Source organism: Pan troglodytes, chromosome 9 (genome assembly GCF_028858775.2).
Source record: "Pan troglodytes isolate AG18354 chromosome 9, NHGRI_mPanTro3-v2.0_pri, whole genome shotgun sequence".
NCBI classification, from domain to species: domain Eukaryota; kingdom Metazoa; phylum Chordata; class Mammalia; order Primates; family Hominidae; genus Pan; species Pan troglodytes.
Window position 1 is genome coordinate 65,689,246 of NC_072407.2, and position 15,760 is coordinate 65,705,005.

Consider the following 15,760-nt stretch of genomic DNA (forward strand, 5'->3'; position numbering starts at 1 on the left):
AAAAAATGCTCAACATCACTAATCATTAGATAAATCAAATCAAAACCACAATAAGATACCATCTCACACCTGTCAGAATAGCTATTATTTAAAAGTCAAAAAATAACAGATGCTGGTGAGACTGCAGAAAAAAGGGAACACTTAAAAACTTTTGATGGAAATGTAAATTAGTTCAGACACTGTGGAAAGCAGTGTGGAGATTTCTCAAATAACTGAAAATAAAATTACCATTCGACCCAGCAATCTACTACTGGGTGTATACCCCTCAAAATGCAAATTTTTCTGTCATAAAGGCACATGCATATGTAGGTTCATCACAGCATTTTTCATAATAACAAAGACATGGAATCAACCTAAATGCCCATCAACAGTGGACTGGATAAAGGAAATGTAATGCATATACACCATGGAATACTAAGCAGCCAAAAAAAGAGGTCATGTCCTTTGCAGCAACATGGATAGAGATGGAGTTCATTATCCTAAGCCAATTAATGCAGGAAAAGAAAACTAAATACCACATGTTCTCACTTATATATAGGAGCTAAACATTGGTCCAAATGGAGATTTGTATACATACACACAAAGAAGAGAACAATAGACACCAGAGCCTACTTGGGGGTGGAAGATGTAAGGAGGTAAGGAGGTGAGGATCAAAAAAACTACTTATTGGCTACTGTGCTTATTAACTTAGTGATGAAATCATCTACACACCAAACCCCCATGAAACACAATTTATCCATGTAACAAACCTGCACATGTGCCCCGAGCCTAAAATAAAAGTTGGAAAGTAAAAAACATAAAACAAATAAAAGAGCATTGGAATCAAAAAAGAATGATGCATTATTAAACTAAATGGCAACTGATGATCCCATCAGTTTCCCAGGGAAAAAAAGAGAGCATTGCTTATGAAATGCAATTGAAGCTTGGTATGGAAAATGGATTTTATACATGACTGGATACCTAATGTTGCCTAAATTTGAATTTATTATTTTATAATGATTATTCATAAAGGTCTGGTCTTAGTCCTGTTTTAACCTCCATCTCACAGGTTTCCTAATGCACCTGTTCTAGACAACCCTCTAACCTAAAGCTGCTCCACATTATATCAATATCAATCCATTAATTACTCCAGTCTTATGGGTCTGGGAGTCCAGTAAATAACATACATCTCCTCTGCCCAGATCACATATAACCCAGAGATATTTAAAGTGGTTAGGACCATGAAGATCAAAAATTTTAGGTTTTTTACTACTGTGAGGACTGGAATAGAGGATGTGACTTTCAATACCTACCATCAACATTATTTCTAATGCTTCATTCCATAACTGAACTTACCTGTCCCAGTTTTTTTAACAGGTACAAAACCTAACCTGGTAAATATAGGGTGCAGCCCAGAAAGCAGGCCTGAATATGATCTCTTTCTAAAAGTGTTCTGGGCACTTGAGAATGCCTATGGCATTCTCCCACACTCACCAATCAAATAATTCAGTTCTTTATGGGTAGCTGAGGGTATGTACAGAAGGGCCAGGATTGTCTCTTTTGAGAGTTATTCCTCATGGAAGCATGAGCTTAGGGAGAAAGCAGCCCCTCCTTCCCCAACCTTCAGTATTTCTGAGCCAAGAACAAAAATGAGTTCTCTCAGGAAATTTTGCTCCTTTCTGAGGCAAGCTGTTTTTCACCAGGGCAGTGAGCTGAGAACCAATGTCCATGTCCTTTGGGGCCCATGTGGTCCAAATGGAGCTTTGGACTATTATCCAATATGGCCTTCATTTGGACTGTAATCTTTATTCGGTCCCCATCATGGTCTGATTCTCTAACATACATACCCTTTTCAATGCTCTGCAGCCACTTGGATCTCTTGTCTAAAATATCCTTGAAACATAATTTCCTGGAGGCTGCTTTAACGTCCTAATTCACTTTTCACATCATTTTTACACATATCATTGCATTTTAAGGCTTATATTTTCCACCAGACAGAAAGTGCAGTCATCGCACTTCTCATCTGTGGGTTGACCAGTGCGCCTACAGTGCCTACTCTTTTCTGACAACTGTACAGTTTATTGTTTCTGCTATTGTTGAAGATTTTGAAATCCACCATGAAAAAAGAACTGGAGGCAGCACAAAAAAAAAAACCTTCTCTGTGTGAAATGCTCCACATGCCCAACATATGTAAAAGGATCTCCCTCCTGTCCTTTACGAGGTAAGCTTCGTGCAGTGTTTGAGGGTAAGTTACAGTACTGGAGACATGAATCTTGTCCTCATTTCAAGTAGTACAGCATGTTTAGGAAACAGATTTGCACATAAAAGATGAGAAAGCCGTAAAGAGAATTGCTGTGTTTGAATGTAGTAAAAGAGTTGTGAAAAGACTGACACGGAATTAATTTATGCAATAGTTTTTGTTTATCGCAACACCCTATCAGGCTCTTCACTGGACACCAACGCAGAGAACTTCAATTACAGTATATGCTTTGGCTTGAAGTTTCTTAACGTGTTTGTTTCCAGTTTTAATGAGGTAAATTACAAAGAGAATTTTGTACACAAATATATACAGCTCAATGATTATTTCCATATTTTGATATGTAATTTAGATCAAGGTACATAAAAACCTCTAAAATACTAGGACATGATCGCAAGCACAGAAAAAACATAAATAGGAAGTCCTACCTATTAATCCCCCCACAGAAACATTGATTTAACAATGATTGGATCCAAATACCTCTATGAGATATCCAAAATAGAGGTAAGATGTTGTAAAACCATAGATGAGCACAAACCCAAGAACAGTTGCACTGAAATGGGTAAGAAGAGTAATTTCACCTGACCCATGACAACCCCTTCCCAAAGTTGTTTCAGCTCAGTGCCAAGAGAGAACACCCTGGCCTATGACCGCTCCCTCATAGAAAAGGAAGGAGTGGAGCAATACACATCTGGGCCTTTTGACACACTGTGTGAGGAACTGGTATTTGCCTCACCTCACTCAGAGCACTTATGGAACTTGCATATTTGGATGTTTGGGTCACTGAATAGAAGGTGAGCACAAAGAAAATCTGTGACTGGTACAGCTCAGTGCAATAAAAATAAGATGGGCAATTTTAGGTTTCTCCCTCAGGAGGGAGGGAAGGGAGTGCAGTATGTGTCCAACATTCTAATTTTTCAGGGAGATGCCCAAGAAATGTGTTTTTGTCTTTCCCACCCAGGATGCCAATGAGACTCCAGATACTCTGGATATCTTAAGAACAAAACATGATTTAAAAAAATCTGACTGTCATCCTGCTGCATCAGAGAACTCATAGTACAGCAGACAGACACCACGGGCAGCCAGATTACAAGATATTTTAAAACAGAAACCAGTAGATCTCTCTGATCAGAAATATGCACACACAAATACAGATAAGACACTTTACAGAGAATGTTTGACAGGCCCCTAGAATCTCTATTTGGGTTGATTGGTGAAGGTCTTTCCCTATAAAAGCTAGTCTGGGAAGATAGGGAGAGGGAGCTGTTTCTTCAAATGTGCATACACCAATGCAAAGCTTCAAAGAACATGAAGAAACAGAGAAACATGACTCAAAAGGGAACAAAAAAATCCCCAGAAACTGACCATAAAGAGAGGTATATGAATAACGTGATAACAAATTAGAAACAGCTACCATAACAATGCACACATAAGTCAAGATAAAAATGGATGAACAGGTCGGGCGCAGTGGCTCTCACCTGTAATCCCAGCACTTTGAGAGGCTGAGGCAGGTAGATCACGAGGTCAAGAGATAGAGATCATTCTGGCCAACATAGTGAAACCCTGTCTCTACTAAAAATACAAAAATTAGTTGGGCGTGGTGGTGCACGCCTGTAGTCCCAGCTACTTGGGAGGCTGAGGTAGGAGAATCGCTTCAACCCGGGAGGTGGAGATTGCAGTGAGCTGAGATCGTGCCACTGCACTCCAGCCTGGTGACAGAGCAAGACTCCATCTAAGAAAAAAAAAAAAAAAAAAGAGGAACAAAGTGAGAAATTCAACAAAGAAATATTGTAAATATTTCAAATGACCAAAATAAATCAGGGAGTAGATGAAGACAATGACTGTGCTGGGGTGCATGTACAGGATGTGCAGGTTTGTTACATAGGTAAACATGTTCCATGGTGATTTGCTGCACCTATCAACTCATCACCTAGGTATTAAGCCCAGTATGCATTAGCTATTTTTCTTAATGTTCTCTCTTCCTGCACCCAACCCCCAACAGGTCCCAGTGTGTGTTGTTTCTCTCCCTGTGTCTATGTGTTCTCATTGTTCAGCTCCCACTTATAAGTGAGAACATGCAGTGTTTGGTTTTCTGTTCCTGCATTAGTTTGCTGAGGATAATGGCTTCCAGCTTCATCCATGTCCCTGCAGAGGACATGATCGCATTTTTTTTATGGCTGCATAGTAGTTCATGGTGTACATGTACCACATTTTCTTTATCCAGTCTATCATTGATGGGCATTTGGGTTGATTCCATGTCTTTGCTGTTATGAATAGTGCTACAATGAATGTACGTGTGCAAGTATCTTTGTAATAGAATGATGTATATTCCTTTGCGTATATACTCAGTAATGGAATTGCTGGGTCAAATGGTATTTCCGTTCTAGATCTTTGAGAAATCACCACACCATCTTCCACAGTAGTCAGACTGATTTACCTTCCCACCAACAGTGTAAAAGCATTACTGTTTCTCCTCAACCTTGCCAGCATGTTATTTCTTGACTTTTTAATATTTGCCATTCTGATTGGTGTGAGACGGTATGTTATTGTGGTTTTGATTTGCATTTCTCTAGTGATCAGTGATGTTGAGCTTTTTTTCATATGTTTGTTAGCCACATGAACGTATTCTTTTGAGAAGTGTCTCTTCATGTCCTTTGCCCACTTTTCAATGGAGTTTTTTGTTTTTTCCTTGTAAATTTAAGTTCCTTATAGACTGGATATTACATCTTTGTCAGATGGATAGGTTGCAAAAATTTTTTCCCACTCTGTAGCTTGCCTGTTCACTCTGATGATACAGTTGTTTTTTTTTGTTGTTTTTTTTTTGTTTTTTTGCTGTGCAGAAGCTCTTCGGTTTAATTAGATCCCATTGCCAATTTTTTTTTGTTGCAATTGCTTTTGGTGATTTCATCATGAAATCTTTGCCCATCCCTATGTCCTGAATACTGTTGCCTAGATTTAGGATTGTCCCAGCTATATGAGCTCTTTTTTCATTCCATATAAATTTTAAAACAGATTTTTCTAATTCTTTGAAGAATGTCAATGGTAGTTTAATGGAAATAGTATTGAATCTATAAATTGCTTTGGGCAGTATGGCCATTTTCACGATATTGATTCTTCCTATCCATGAAGATGGAATGTTTTTCCATCTGCTTGTGTCCTTTCTGATTTCCTTGAGCAGTGGTTTGTAGTTCACCTTGAAGAGGTCCTTCATTTTCCTTGTTAGCTGTATTCCTAGGTATTTTATTCTCTTTGCAGCAATTGTGAATGGGAGTTTATTCATGATTTGGCTATCTGCTTGTCTGTTGTTGGTGTATAGAAATGCTTGTGATTTCTGCATATTGATTTTGTATCCTGAGACTTTGCTGAAGTTGCTTATCAGCTTAAGAAGCTTTTGGGATGAGTCAATAGGGCTTTCTAGATATAAGATCATGTCATCTGCAAATGAAGACAACTTGACTTCCTCTCTTCCTATTCAAATACCCTTTATTTCTTTCTCTTTCCTGATCGCCCTGGCCAGAACTTCCAATGCTATGTTGAATAGGAATGGTGAAAGAGGGCATCTTTGTCTTGTGCCAGTTTTCAAGGGGAATGCTTCCAGCTTTTGCCCATTCAGAATGATATTGTCTGTGGGTCTGTCATAAATGGCTCATAATTTTAAGGTATGTTCCTTCAATACCTAGTTTATTGAGAGTTTTAACATGAAGGATGTTGAATTTTATTGAAGGCCTTTTCTGTGTCTATTGAGATAATCATGTGGTTTTTGTCTTTAGTTCTGTTTATGTGATAAATTACATTTACTGATTTGCTTATGTTGAACCAGCTTTGCATCTGGGGATGAAGCCGACTTCATCGGGGTTAATAAGCTTTTTTGTGTGCTGCTGGATTCAGTTTGCCAGTATTTTGTTGAGTATTTTTGCACCAATGTTCATCAGGGATATAGGCCTGAAGTATTCTTTTATTGTTGTATTCCTGCCAGGTTTTTATCCCTACCAGATTAGCATGATGCTGGCCTCATACAATAAATTAGGGAGGAGTCCTTCCTTTTCAATTGTTTGGAATAGTTTCAGAAGAAATGGTACCAGCTCCCCTTTGTGCCTCTGGTAGAATTCAGCTATAAATCCACGTGGACCTGGACTTTTTTTTTTTTTTTTTTTTGGTAAGTAGGCTATTAATTACTGCCTCAATTTAGAACGTATTGGTCTATTCAGGGATTCAACTTCTTGCTGGTTCAGTCTTAGGAGGGTGTATGTGTCCAGGAATTTATCTATTTCTTCTAAATTTTCTAGTTTATTTACATAGAGGTGTTTATTGTATCCTCTGATGGTAGTTTGTATTTCTATGGGGCCAGTGGTGATATCCACTTTGCCATTTTTTATTGTGTCTATTTGAGTCTTGTCTCTTTTCTTCTTTATTAGTCTAGCTAGCAGTCTATATATTTTATTAATTTTTTCAAAAATCTAGCCTCTAGATTCATCAGTTTTTTGAAGGGTTTTGTGTTGTTGTTGTTGATGATTTTGTTTTTTTGTTTTGTTTTGTTTTTTGTTTTTTGTATCGCTGTCTCCTTCAGTTGCACTCTGATCTTGGTTATATCTTGTCTTCTGCTAGCTTTGGGGTTTGTTTGCTCTTGGTTCTCCAGTTCTTTTAGTTGTGATGTTAGGGTGTTGATTTGAGATCTTTCTAGCTTTTTGATGTGGGCACTTAGTGCTATAAATTTCCCTCTTAACACTGCTTTAGCTGCAACCCAGAGATTCTGGTATGTTGTCTCTTTGTTCTCCTTGGTTTCAAAGAATTTGCAGAAGGATTTTTTTAACTTAATATAATCCCATTTGTTCACTTTTGCTTTGGTTGCCTGTGCTTCTGGGGTATTACTAAAGAAATCCTTGCCCAGTCCAATATCCTGGAGAATTTTCCCAACTTTTTCTTGTAGCAGTTTCATAGTTTGAGGTCTTAGATTTAAGAATTTAATCCATTTTGATTTTATTTTTGTATATGGTAAGAGATAAGGATCTAGTTTCATTCTTCTGCATATGGATATTCCATTTCCCAAGCACTATGTATTGAAAAGACTGTCCTTTCCCCAATGTACATTCTTGACACCTTTCTCAAAAAGAAGTAGACTATAGATGTTTGGATTTACCTCTGGGTTCTCTATTCTGTTACACTGACCTAAGCATACACTGATCTATGTTTTTATGTCTGTACCATGCTGTTTTGGCTACTATAGCTCTGTAGTATAATTTGAAGTCATGTAATGTGGTTCCTCCAGTTTTGTTCTTTTTACTCCAGATAGTTTCGACTATTCTTGGTCTTTTTTGGTTCCACTTAAATGTTAGGATTGTTTTTTCTATTTCTGCTGAAAATGTCATTGGTATTTTGATAGGGATTGTATTGAATCAGTAGATTGCTTTGGGTAGTATGGACATTTCAACAATATTGATTTGTCCAATCCATGAACATGGAATATCTTTCCATTTTTAATCCTCTTCAATTTCTTACATTAATGTTTTATAGTTTTCATCAGAGGGTTTTTTCACTTTTTATTAACTTAATTTCTAGGTATTTTATTTTATTTGTAACTATTGTAAGCATGTTGACTTTCTTGATCTTTTTTAGATGGTTCCTTATTGGCATATAGAAATGCTATTGATTTTATTTGTTGATTTTTATCCTGCAGCTTCACTGAATTTGTATCCTGCAACTTTACTGAATTTATTTCTTGTTTCTAATAGCTTTGTGGTGGGGTCTTTAGATTTTTCCAAATATAAGATTATATCATCTGCAAACAAGAATAATTTGACTTCAAGTTTTCCAATTTGAATGTCCTTGATTTCTTTCTCTTCTCTGATTACTCCAGCTAGGACTTCAAGGGCTATGTTGAATAACAGAGATGACAGTGGGCATCTTTTGTGTTTCAGATCTTAGATGAAAACTTTCCATTTTTTCTCCATTCTGTATGATACTAGCTATGAGTCTGTTGTTTATGGCTTTTATCATGTTGGGGTATGTTCTTCTATGCCCAGTTTTTCAAGAGGTTTTTTTTTTTTATCAGAAATGGATGTTGAAGTTTATCATATGCTTTTTCAGCATCAGTGGAAATGATCACATGGTATTGTCCTTTATTTGGTCAATATGATATATCATGCTAACCAATATGCATATGTTGGACTATCCTTGCATCTGTGGGATAAATTCCCCTTAGTAATAATTAATCATTGTTTTAATGTGTTGTTGAATTCAGTTTTCTAGTATTTTGTTGAAGATTTTTGCATCAATGTTCAACAGGGGTATTAGCCTGTAGGTTTCTTTTTTTAATGTGCCTTTGTCTGATTTTGGCATCAGGGTAATTTTAGCCTCACAGAATGAGTTTGGAAGTATTCCCTCCTCCTGTATTTTTTTTAATAATATGATAAAAATGGCATTAGTTCTTCCTTAAATTTTGATAAAATTCAGCAGTGAAGCTATCAGGTCCAGAGCTTGTCTTTGCTGAATGACCTTTTACTATAGCTTTGATCCCATTATTTTTTATTACTCTGTTCAGGTTTTAAATTTCTTCATGGTTCAACCTTGGTATGCTATTCGTGTCTAGTAATTAATCTATTTCTTCTAAGTTTTCAAACTTATTGGCATATAGTTGTTAATGGTAGCCTCTAATGACATTTTGAATTTCTGTGGTATCAGTTACAATGTCTCCTTTTTAATCTCTGATTTGTTTGGATCTTCTCTGTTTAGTTAGGCTAAATGTTTGTCAGTTTTGTTTATCTTTTCAAAAACTAACTTTTAATTTTATTGATCATCTGTATTGTGTTATTTATTTTATTTTAATTTAATTTATTTCTGCTCTAATTTTTTTTTTACTTTAAGTTCTGGGATACATGTGCAGAACATGCAGGTTTGTTTCATAGGTATACATGTGCCACAGTGGTTTGCTGCACCTATCAACCTGTCATCTAGGTTTTAAGCCCCACATGCATTAGGTATTTGTCATAATGCTATCCCTCCCCTTTCCCCCAACCCCCGACAGGCCGCAATGTGTGATGTTCCCCTCCCTGTGTCCATGTGTTCTCATTGTTCAACTCCCGCTTATGAGCGAGAACATGCAGTGTTTGGTTTTCTGTTCCTGTGTTAGTTTGCTAAGAATGATGGCTTCCAGCTTCATCCATGTCCCTGCAAAGAACATGAACTCATCCATTTTTATGGCTGCATGGTATTCCATGGTGTATGTGTGCCACATTTTCTTTATCCAGTCTATCACTGATGGGCATTTGGGTTGGTTCCAAGTCTCTACTACTGTAAATAGTGCTGCGATAAACATACGTGTGCATGTGTCTTCATAGTAGAATGATTTATAATCCTTTGGGTACATACCCAGTAATGGGATTGCTGGGTCAAATGGTATTTCTGGTCCCAGATCCTTGAGGAATTGCCACACTGTCTTCCACAATGGTTGAACTAATTTACACTCCCACTAACAGTATAAAAGTTTTCCTATTTCTCCCCATCCTCATCAGCATCTGTTGTTTCCAGACTTTTTAATGATCACCATTCTAACTGGCATGAGATGGTATCTCATTGTGGTTTTGATTTACATTTGTCTAATGACCAGTGATGATGAGCTTTTTTTCATGTTTGCTGGCCACATAAATGTTGTCTTTTGAGAAGCATCTGTTGATATCCTTTGCCCACTTTTTGATGGGGTTGTTTTTTCTGGTAAATTTGTTTAAGTTCCTTGTACATTCTGGATATTAGGCCTTTGTCAGATGGGTAGCTTGCAAAAATTTTCTCCCATTCTGTAGATTGACTGTTCACTCTGATGATAGTTTCTTTTGATGTGCAGAAGCTCTTGAGTTTGATTAGATCCCATTTGTCAATTTTGGCTTTAGTTGCAATTGCTTTTGGTGTTTTAGTCATGAAGTCCTTGCCCATGCCTATGTCCTCAATGGTATTGCCTAGGTTTTCTTCTAGGGTTTTTATGGTTTTTGGTTTTACATTTATGTCTTTTATCCATCTTGAGTTAATTTTTGTATAAGGTGTAAGGAAGGGGTTCAGTTTCTGTTTTCTGCATGTGGCTAGCCAGTTTTTCCAGCACCATTTATTAAATTGGGAATCCTTTCCCCATTGCTTGTTTTTGCCAGGTTTGTCAAAGATCAGATGGTTGTAGATGTGCGGTATTATTTCTGAGGTCTCTGTTCTTTTCCATTGGTCTATATATCTGCTTTGGTACCAGTGCCATGCTGTTTTGGGGTCTGTAACCTTAAGTTACTGTAACTTTTGGTTATCGTCTGAAGCCAGGTATCATGATGTCTCCAGCTTTGTTCTTTTTGCTTAAGATTGTCTTAGCTATACGGGCTCTTTTTTGGTTCCATATGAAATTTAAAGTAGTTTTTTCTAATTCTATGAAGACAGCCACTGGTAGCTTGATGGGAATAGCATTGAATCTATGAATTACTTTGGGCAGTATGGCTATTTTCACAATATTGATTCTTCCTATCCACATCTGCTCTAATCTTTATTATTTATTTTCTTCTGCTGATTTGGGGTTTGGTTTGCTCTTGCTTTTCTAGTTCTTTAAGATGTGTCATGAGGTTGTTTCTTTCAGTTTATTCTACTTTTTTGATGTAGACACTTATAGCTAAAAATATACCTCTTGGTACTTCTTTTGCTGTATCCCGTAGGTTTTGATATGTTGTGTTTCCATTATCATTTGTTTCAAGAAACTTTTAAACTTCCTTCTTAATTTATTTATTGATCCACTTGCACTCAGGAGCATATTGTTTAATTTCCATGTGTTGATATGATTTTCAAAATTCCTCTTGTTATTGATTTCTAGTTGTATTTCATGTGGCCAGATAAGACACTTAATATAATTTCAATTATTTTGACTTTTTTCAGACTTGTTTTGTGGCTTAACATATGGTCTATCCTTAAGAAATACCCATGAGCTGAGGAGAAAAGTGCATATTCTTCAGCCATTGGATGAAATGTTTCATAAGTATCTATTAGGTCGATTTGTTCTACAATGCAGATTAAGTCCAATGTTTCTTTGTTGATTTTCTGTCTGGATGATCTGTCCATTGCAGAAAGTGGGAAGTTGAAGTCTCCAGTTATTAATATAATTGTATTGGGGTATATCTCTCTCTTTAACTCTATTAATATTTGCTTTATATACCTGGGTGTGTATATATTTACAATTGTTATATTCTCTTGCTGAATTAGCTCTTAATCATTATATAATTACCTTCTTTGTCTCTTTTTAGACTTTTGCCTTAAAATCTGTTTTCTCTGATGAGTGTATCTACTCCTGCTCTTTCTTGGTTTCCTTTGGCATAGAATATCATTTCCATCCCTTTATTTTCAGTCTGTATATCTTTTTAAATACAGTAGATGTCTTGTAAGCAACAGGTCATTGAGTCCTGTTCTTAATCCATTCAGAAACTCTCTGTCTTTTGATTGGACAGTTTAGTTCATTTACCTTATATGTTATTATTGATTTAAAAAAAAAGACTTCTGTCATTTTGTTATTTGTTTTCTGGCTGTTTTGTGGTAGTATCTTCCTTCTCTCCTTCTTTCCTGTATTCCTTTAGGTGAAGATGACTGTCATTGGTGATATGTTTTAATCTCCTACTTTTCATTCTTTGTGTACCTGTTGCATGTTTTTCAATTTGAGGTTACCATGAGGCTTGCAAATAATATCTTTAACCCATAATTTTAAACCAATCACAATGTAACAGTAATTGCATAAACAAACAAATAAGGAAAGAGAAAACTAATAAAATGTCTACACTGTAACTTTGTCTCCTGGCTTTTTAACCTTTTCTTGTTTTTAAATCTTACTGTATTTTCCATGTCTGAAATTTATTCATTATTTTTTATTGTTTCATCTTTTAATCTTCCTACTCAAAATACAAGTAGTTTAGCCACCACAATTACAGTGTTATACTATTCTGTGTTTTTCTGTGTACTTACTTTTGCCATTGAGTTTTGTACATTCAGATGATATATTCCTGCTCATCAATGTCATTGTCTTTCAGATGGAAGAAATCTCTTTGACATTTCTTGTAGGACAGGTCTGGAGTTGATGAAATCCCTCAGTATTTGTTTTTCTAGGAAAGTCTTTATTTCTCCTTCATGTTTGAGGCTATTTTTTGGCTGGATATACTACTCTGGGATAAAAGGGTTTTTTTTCCCCCTTCAGCTCTTAAAATATATCATGCTTGTCTCTCCTGGTCTTTAAAATTTCCACTGCAAAGTCTGTTACCAGATGTATAGGAGCTCCACTGCATGTTATTTGTTCCTTTTCTCTTCTGCTTTTAGAATTTTTTCTTTATCATTGGCTTTTGGGAGTCTGACTATTAAACGCCTTGAGGAAGTCTCTTTTTTTGCAACACTTACTGATATATTGTAGTTTAATAAAAACATAGCTTATACAGTTCATTGAAAAAGTATTTTAATGCAAACACCACTTTTACACAAAACCAAATGTTGATATTCTCATTTTTTAAAATTCTTGGTTTCTCTAAAACACTAAGATGATACCTCAATAAGGGTTGCTTCACATTTTCCAATTTCTTGATCTGTGCATGTCACAGGTAAAGATCCAGATTTGTTCTTTTTGCATAGTCTTGCTTTGGCCATGCATGCTCTCTTTTGGTTTCATATGAATTATAGAATTGTTTTTTCTAATTCTGTGAAAAATGATGGTTTTATTTTCATGGGAATCGCATTGAATTTGTAGATTGCTTTTGGCAGTATGGTCATTTTCACAATATTGATTCTACCCATCCATTAACATGGGATGTGTTTCCATTTGTTTGTGTCATCCATGGTTTCTTTCAGCAGTGTTTTGTAGCTTTCTTTGTAGGGGTCTTTTGTCTCCTTGGTTAGGTTTATTCCTAAGTATTTTAATTTTTTTGCAGCTATTATAAAAGGGGTTGGGTTCTTGATTTGATTCTTCACTTGGTCTCTGTTGGTGTATAGAAGAGCAACTGATTAGTGTACATTAATTTTGTATCTGGAAACTTTGCTGAATTCTTTTATCAGTTCTAGGAACTTTCTGGAGGAGTCTCTAGTGTTTTCAAGGTAAACAATCATATCATCAGCAAACAGTGACAGTTTGACTTTCAGTAATATGCTGAAGAGGAGTGGTGAGAGTGGGCATCCTTGTCTTGTTCCAGTTCTCAGAGGGAATGCTTTCAACTTTTCCCCATTCAGTATTATGTTGGCCGTGGGTTTGTCATAGATGGCTTTTATTACATTGATGTATGTCCTTTGTATGCCAGTTTTGCTGAGAGTTTTAATTATAATGAGATGCTGGATTTTGTTAAATGCTTTTCCTGCTGTTAGTCTGATGGGGTTCCCTTTGTGGGTAACCCAAACTTTCTCTCTGGCTGCCCTTAACATTTTTTCCTTCATTTCAACCTTGGTGAATATGATGATTATGTGTCTTGGGGTTACTCTTCTTGAGGAGTGTCTTTGTGGTGTTCTCTGTAGTTCCTGAATTTGAATGTTGGCCTGTCTTGTTAGATTGGGGAAGTTCTCCTGGATAATATTCTGAAGAGTGTTTTCCAACTTGTTTCCATCCTCCCCATCACTTTCAGGTACACCAAGCAAACGTGGGTTTGGTCTTTTAGTCCCATATTTCTTGGGGATTTTGTTCATTCCTTTTCATTCTTTTTTCTCTAATCTTGTCTTCATGCTTTATTTCATTAAGTTGATCTTCAATCTCTGATATCCTTTCTTCCGTTTGATCAATTCAGCTATTGATACTTGTGTATGCTTCACGAAGTTCTCGTGTTGTGTTTTTCAGCTCCATCAGGTCATTTATGTTATTCTCTAAACTGGTTATTCTAGTTAGCAATTCCTCTAACCTTTTTTCAACATTCTTAGCTTGAGATGTGAGGTATCATTCCAGTCATCATGCTATTTGTCACATTTATACCTTGGTTTTTTGGTTTTTCTTTTTTTTAATTCTATTTTTGTTTTATAGGTCCTGTGAGATTTAGGCTTTAAAGAGGTTCTATTTTAATGTGTTTCCAGGATTTGTTTCAAGATTTAGAGGTCCTTTTAGCAATTCTTGTAGGGGTGGCTTAGTAATGGTGAATTCTCTCAGCATTTGTTTATCTGAAAAAGACAATCTTTCCTTCATATGGGATGTTTAGTTTCACTGGATACAAAATTCTTGGCTGATAATTGTTTTGTTTGAGGAGGCTGAAGATAGGACCCCAATCCCTTCTAGCTTGTAGGGTTTCTTCTGAGAAATCTTCTGTTAATCTGATAGGTTTTCCCTTATAGGTTACCTGGTGCTTTTGTCTCACAGCTCTTAAGCTTCTTTCCTTCGTCTTAACTTTAGATAACCTGACGACAATGTGCCTAGGCGATTATCTATTTGAGATGAATTTCACAGGAGTTCTTTGTGCTTCTTATATTCGCATGTCTAGTTCTCTAGCAGGGCTGGGGAAGTTTTCCTCAATTTTTCCCCCAAATATGTTTTCCGAACTTTTAGATTTCTCTTCTTACTCAGGAACACCAAATATTCTTAGGTTTGGTCGTTTAGCATAATCCCAGACTTTTTGGAGGCTTTGTTCATATTTTCTTGTTCTTTTTTCATTTATTTATTTTTTTTGTCTTTGTTAGATTGGGTTAATTTGAAGGTCCTGTCTTCGAGCTCTGAATTTCTTTCTTCTGCTTGTTCAATTCTATTGCTGAGGCTTTCCAGAGCATTTTGCATTTCTATAAGTGTGTCCAATATTTCCTGAAGTTTCTTTTGCTTTTTCTTTATGCTATCTATTTCCTTGAATATTTCTCCCTTCACTTCTTGTATCATTTTTTACTTCCCTGCCCTGAGCTTTGCCTTTCTCTGGTGCCTCCCTGATTAGCTTAATAACTAACCTCTTGAATTCTTTTTCAGGTAAATCAAGAATTTCTTCTTGGTTTGGATCCATTGCTGGTGAGCTAGTGTAATGTTGAGGGGTTGTTTAAGAGCCTTGTTTTGTCATTTTACCAGAGTTGGTTTTCTGGTTCCTTCTCATTTGGGTAGGTCTAGGGCTAAAGGCTGTTGTTCAGGTTATTTTGTCCCATGGTGTTCCCTTGATGGAGTACTCTCCCTTTTTCTAGGGATGTGGCTTCCTGAGAGCTGAGCTGCAGTGATTGTTATCTCGCTTCTGGGTCTAGCCATCCAACAAGTCTACCAGGCTCTGGGCTGGTACTGGGGATTGTCTGCAGAGTCCTGTAATTTGAACTGTCTATTGGTCTCTCGGCCATGGATACCAGCACCTGTTCTGGTGGAGGTGGCTAGTGGGTGAAATTGACTCTACGCAGGTTCTTAGCTTTGGTGGTTTAATGTTCTATTTTTGTGCTGGTTGGCCTCCTGGCTGGGGGTGGCACTTTCCAGAGAACATCAGCTGTGGAGAGAAACCAGCAGTGAATGGGGCCCTAGAACTCCCAAGAATATATGCCTTTTGTCTTCAGAAGTTGGGTAGGAAAAGGCTATCAGGTGGGGGCAGGACTAGGCATGTCTGAGCTCAGACT

At 36.7% G+C, this 15,760-nt stretch overlaps 1 protein-coding gene across 1 annotated transcript in view; it reads left to right on the forward strand.

Moving 5' to 3' along the window:
* SLC22A9 (solute carrier family 22 member 9) overlaps positions 1-15,760 on the forward strand; it is a 58,144-nt gene that overhangs the window by 18,051 nt on the left and 24,333 nt on the right. Inside the window, exon 7 of the mRNA XM_016921106.4 lies at positions 2,082-2,200. Coding sequence (XP_016776595.1) covers positions 2,082-2,200 — 119 coding nt within the window. The remainder of the gene's footprint in view (positions 1-2,081; positions 2,201-15,760) is intronic.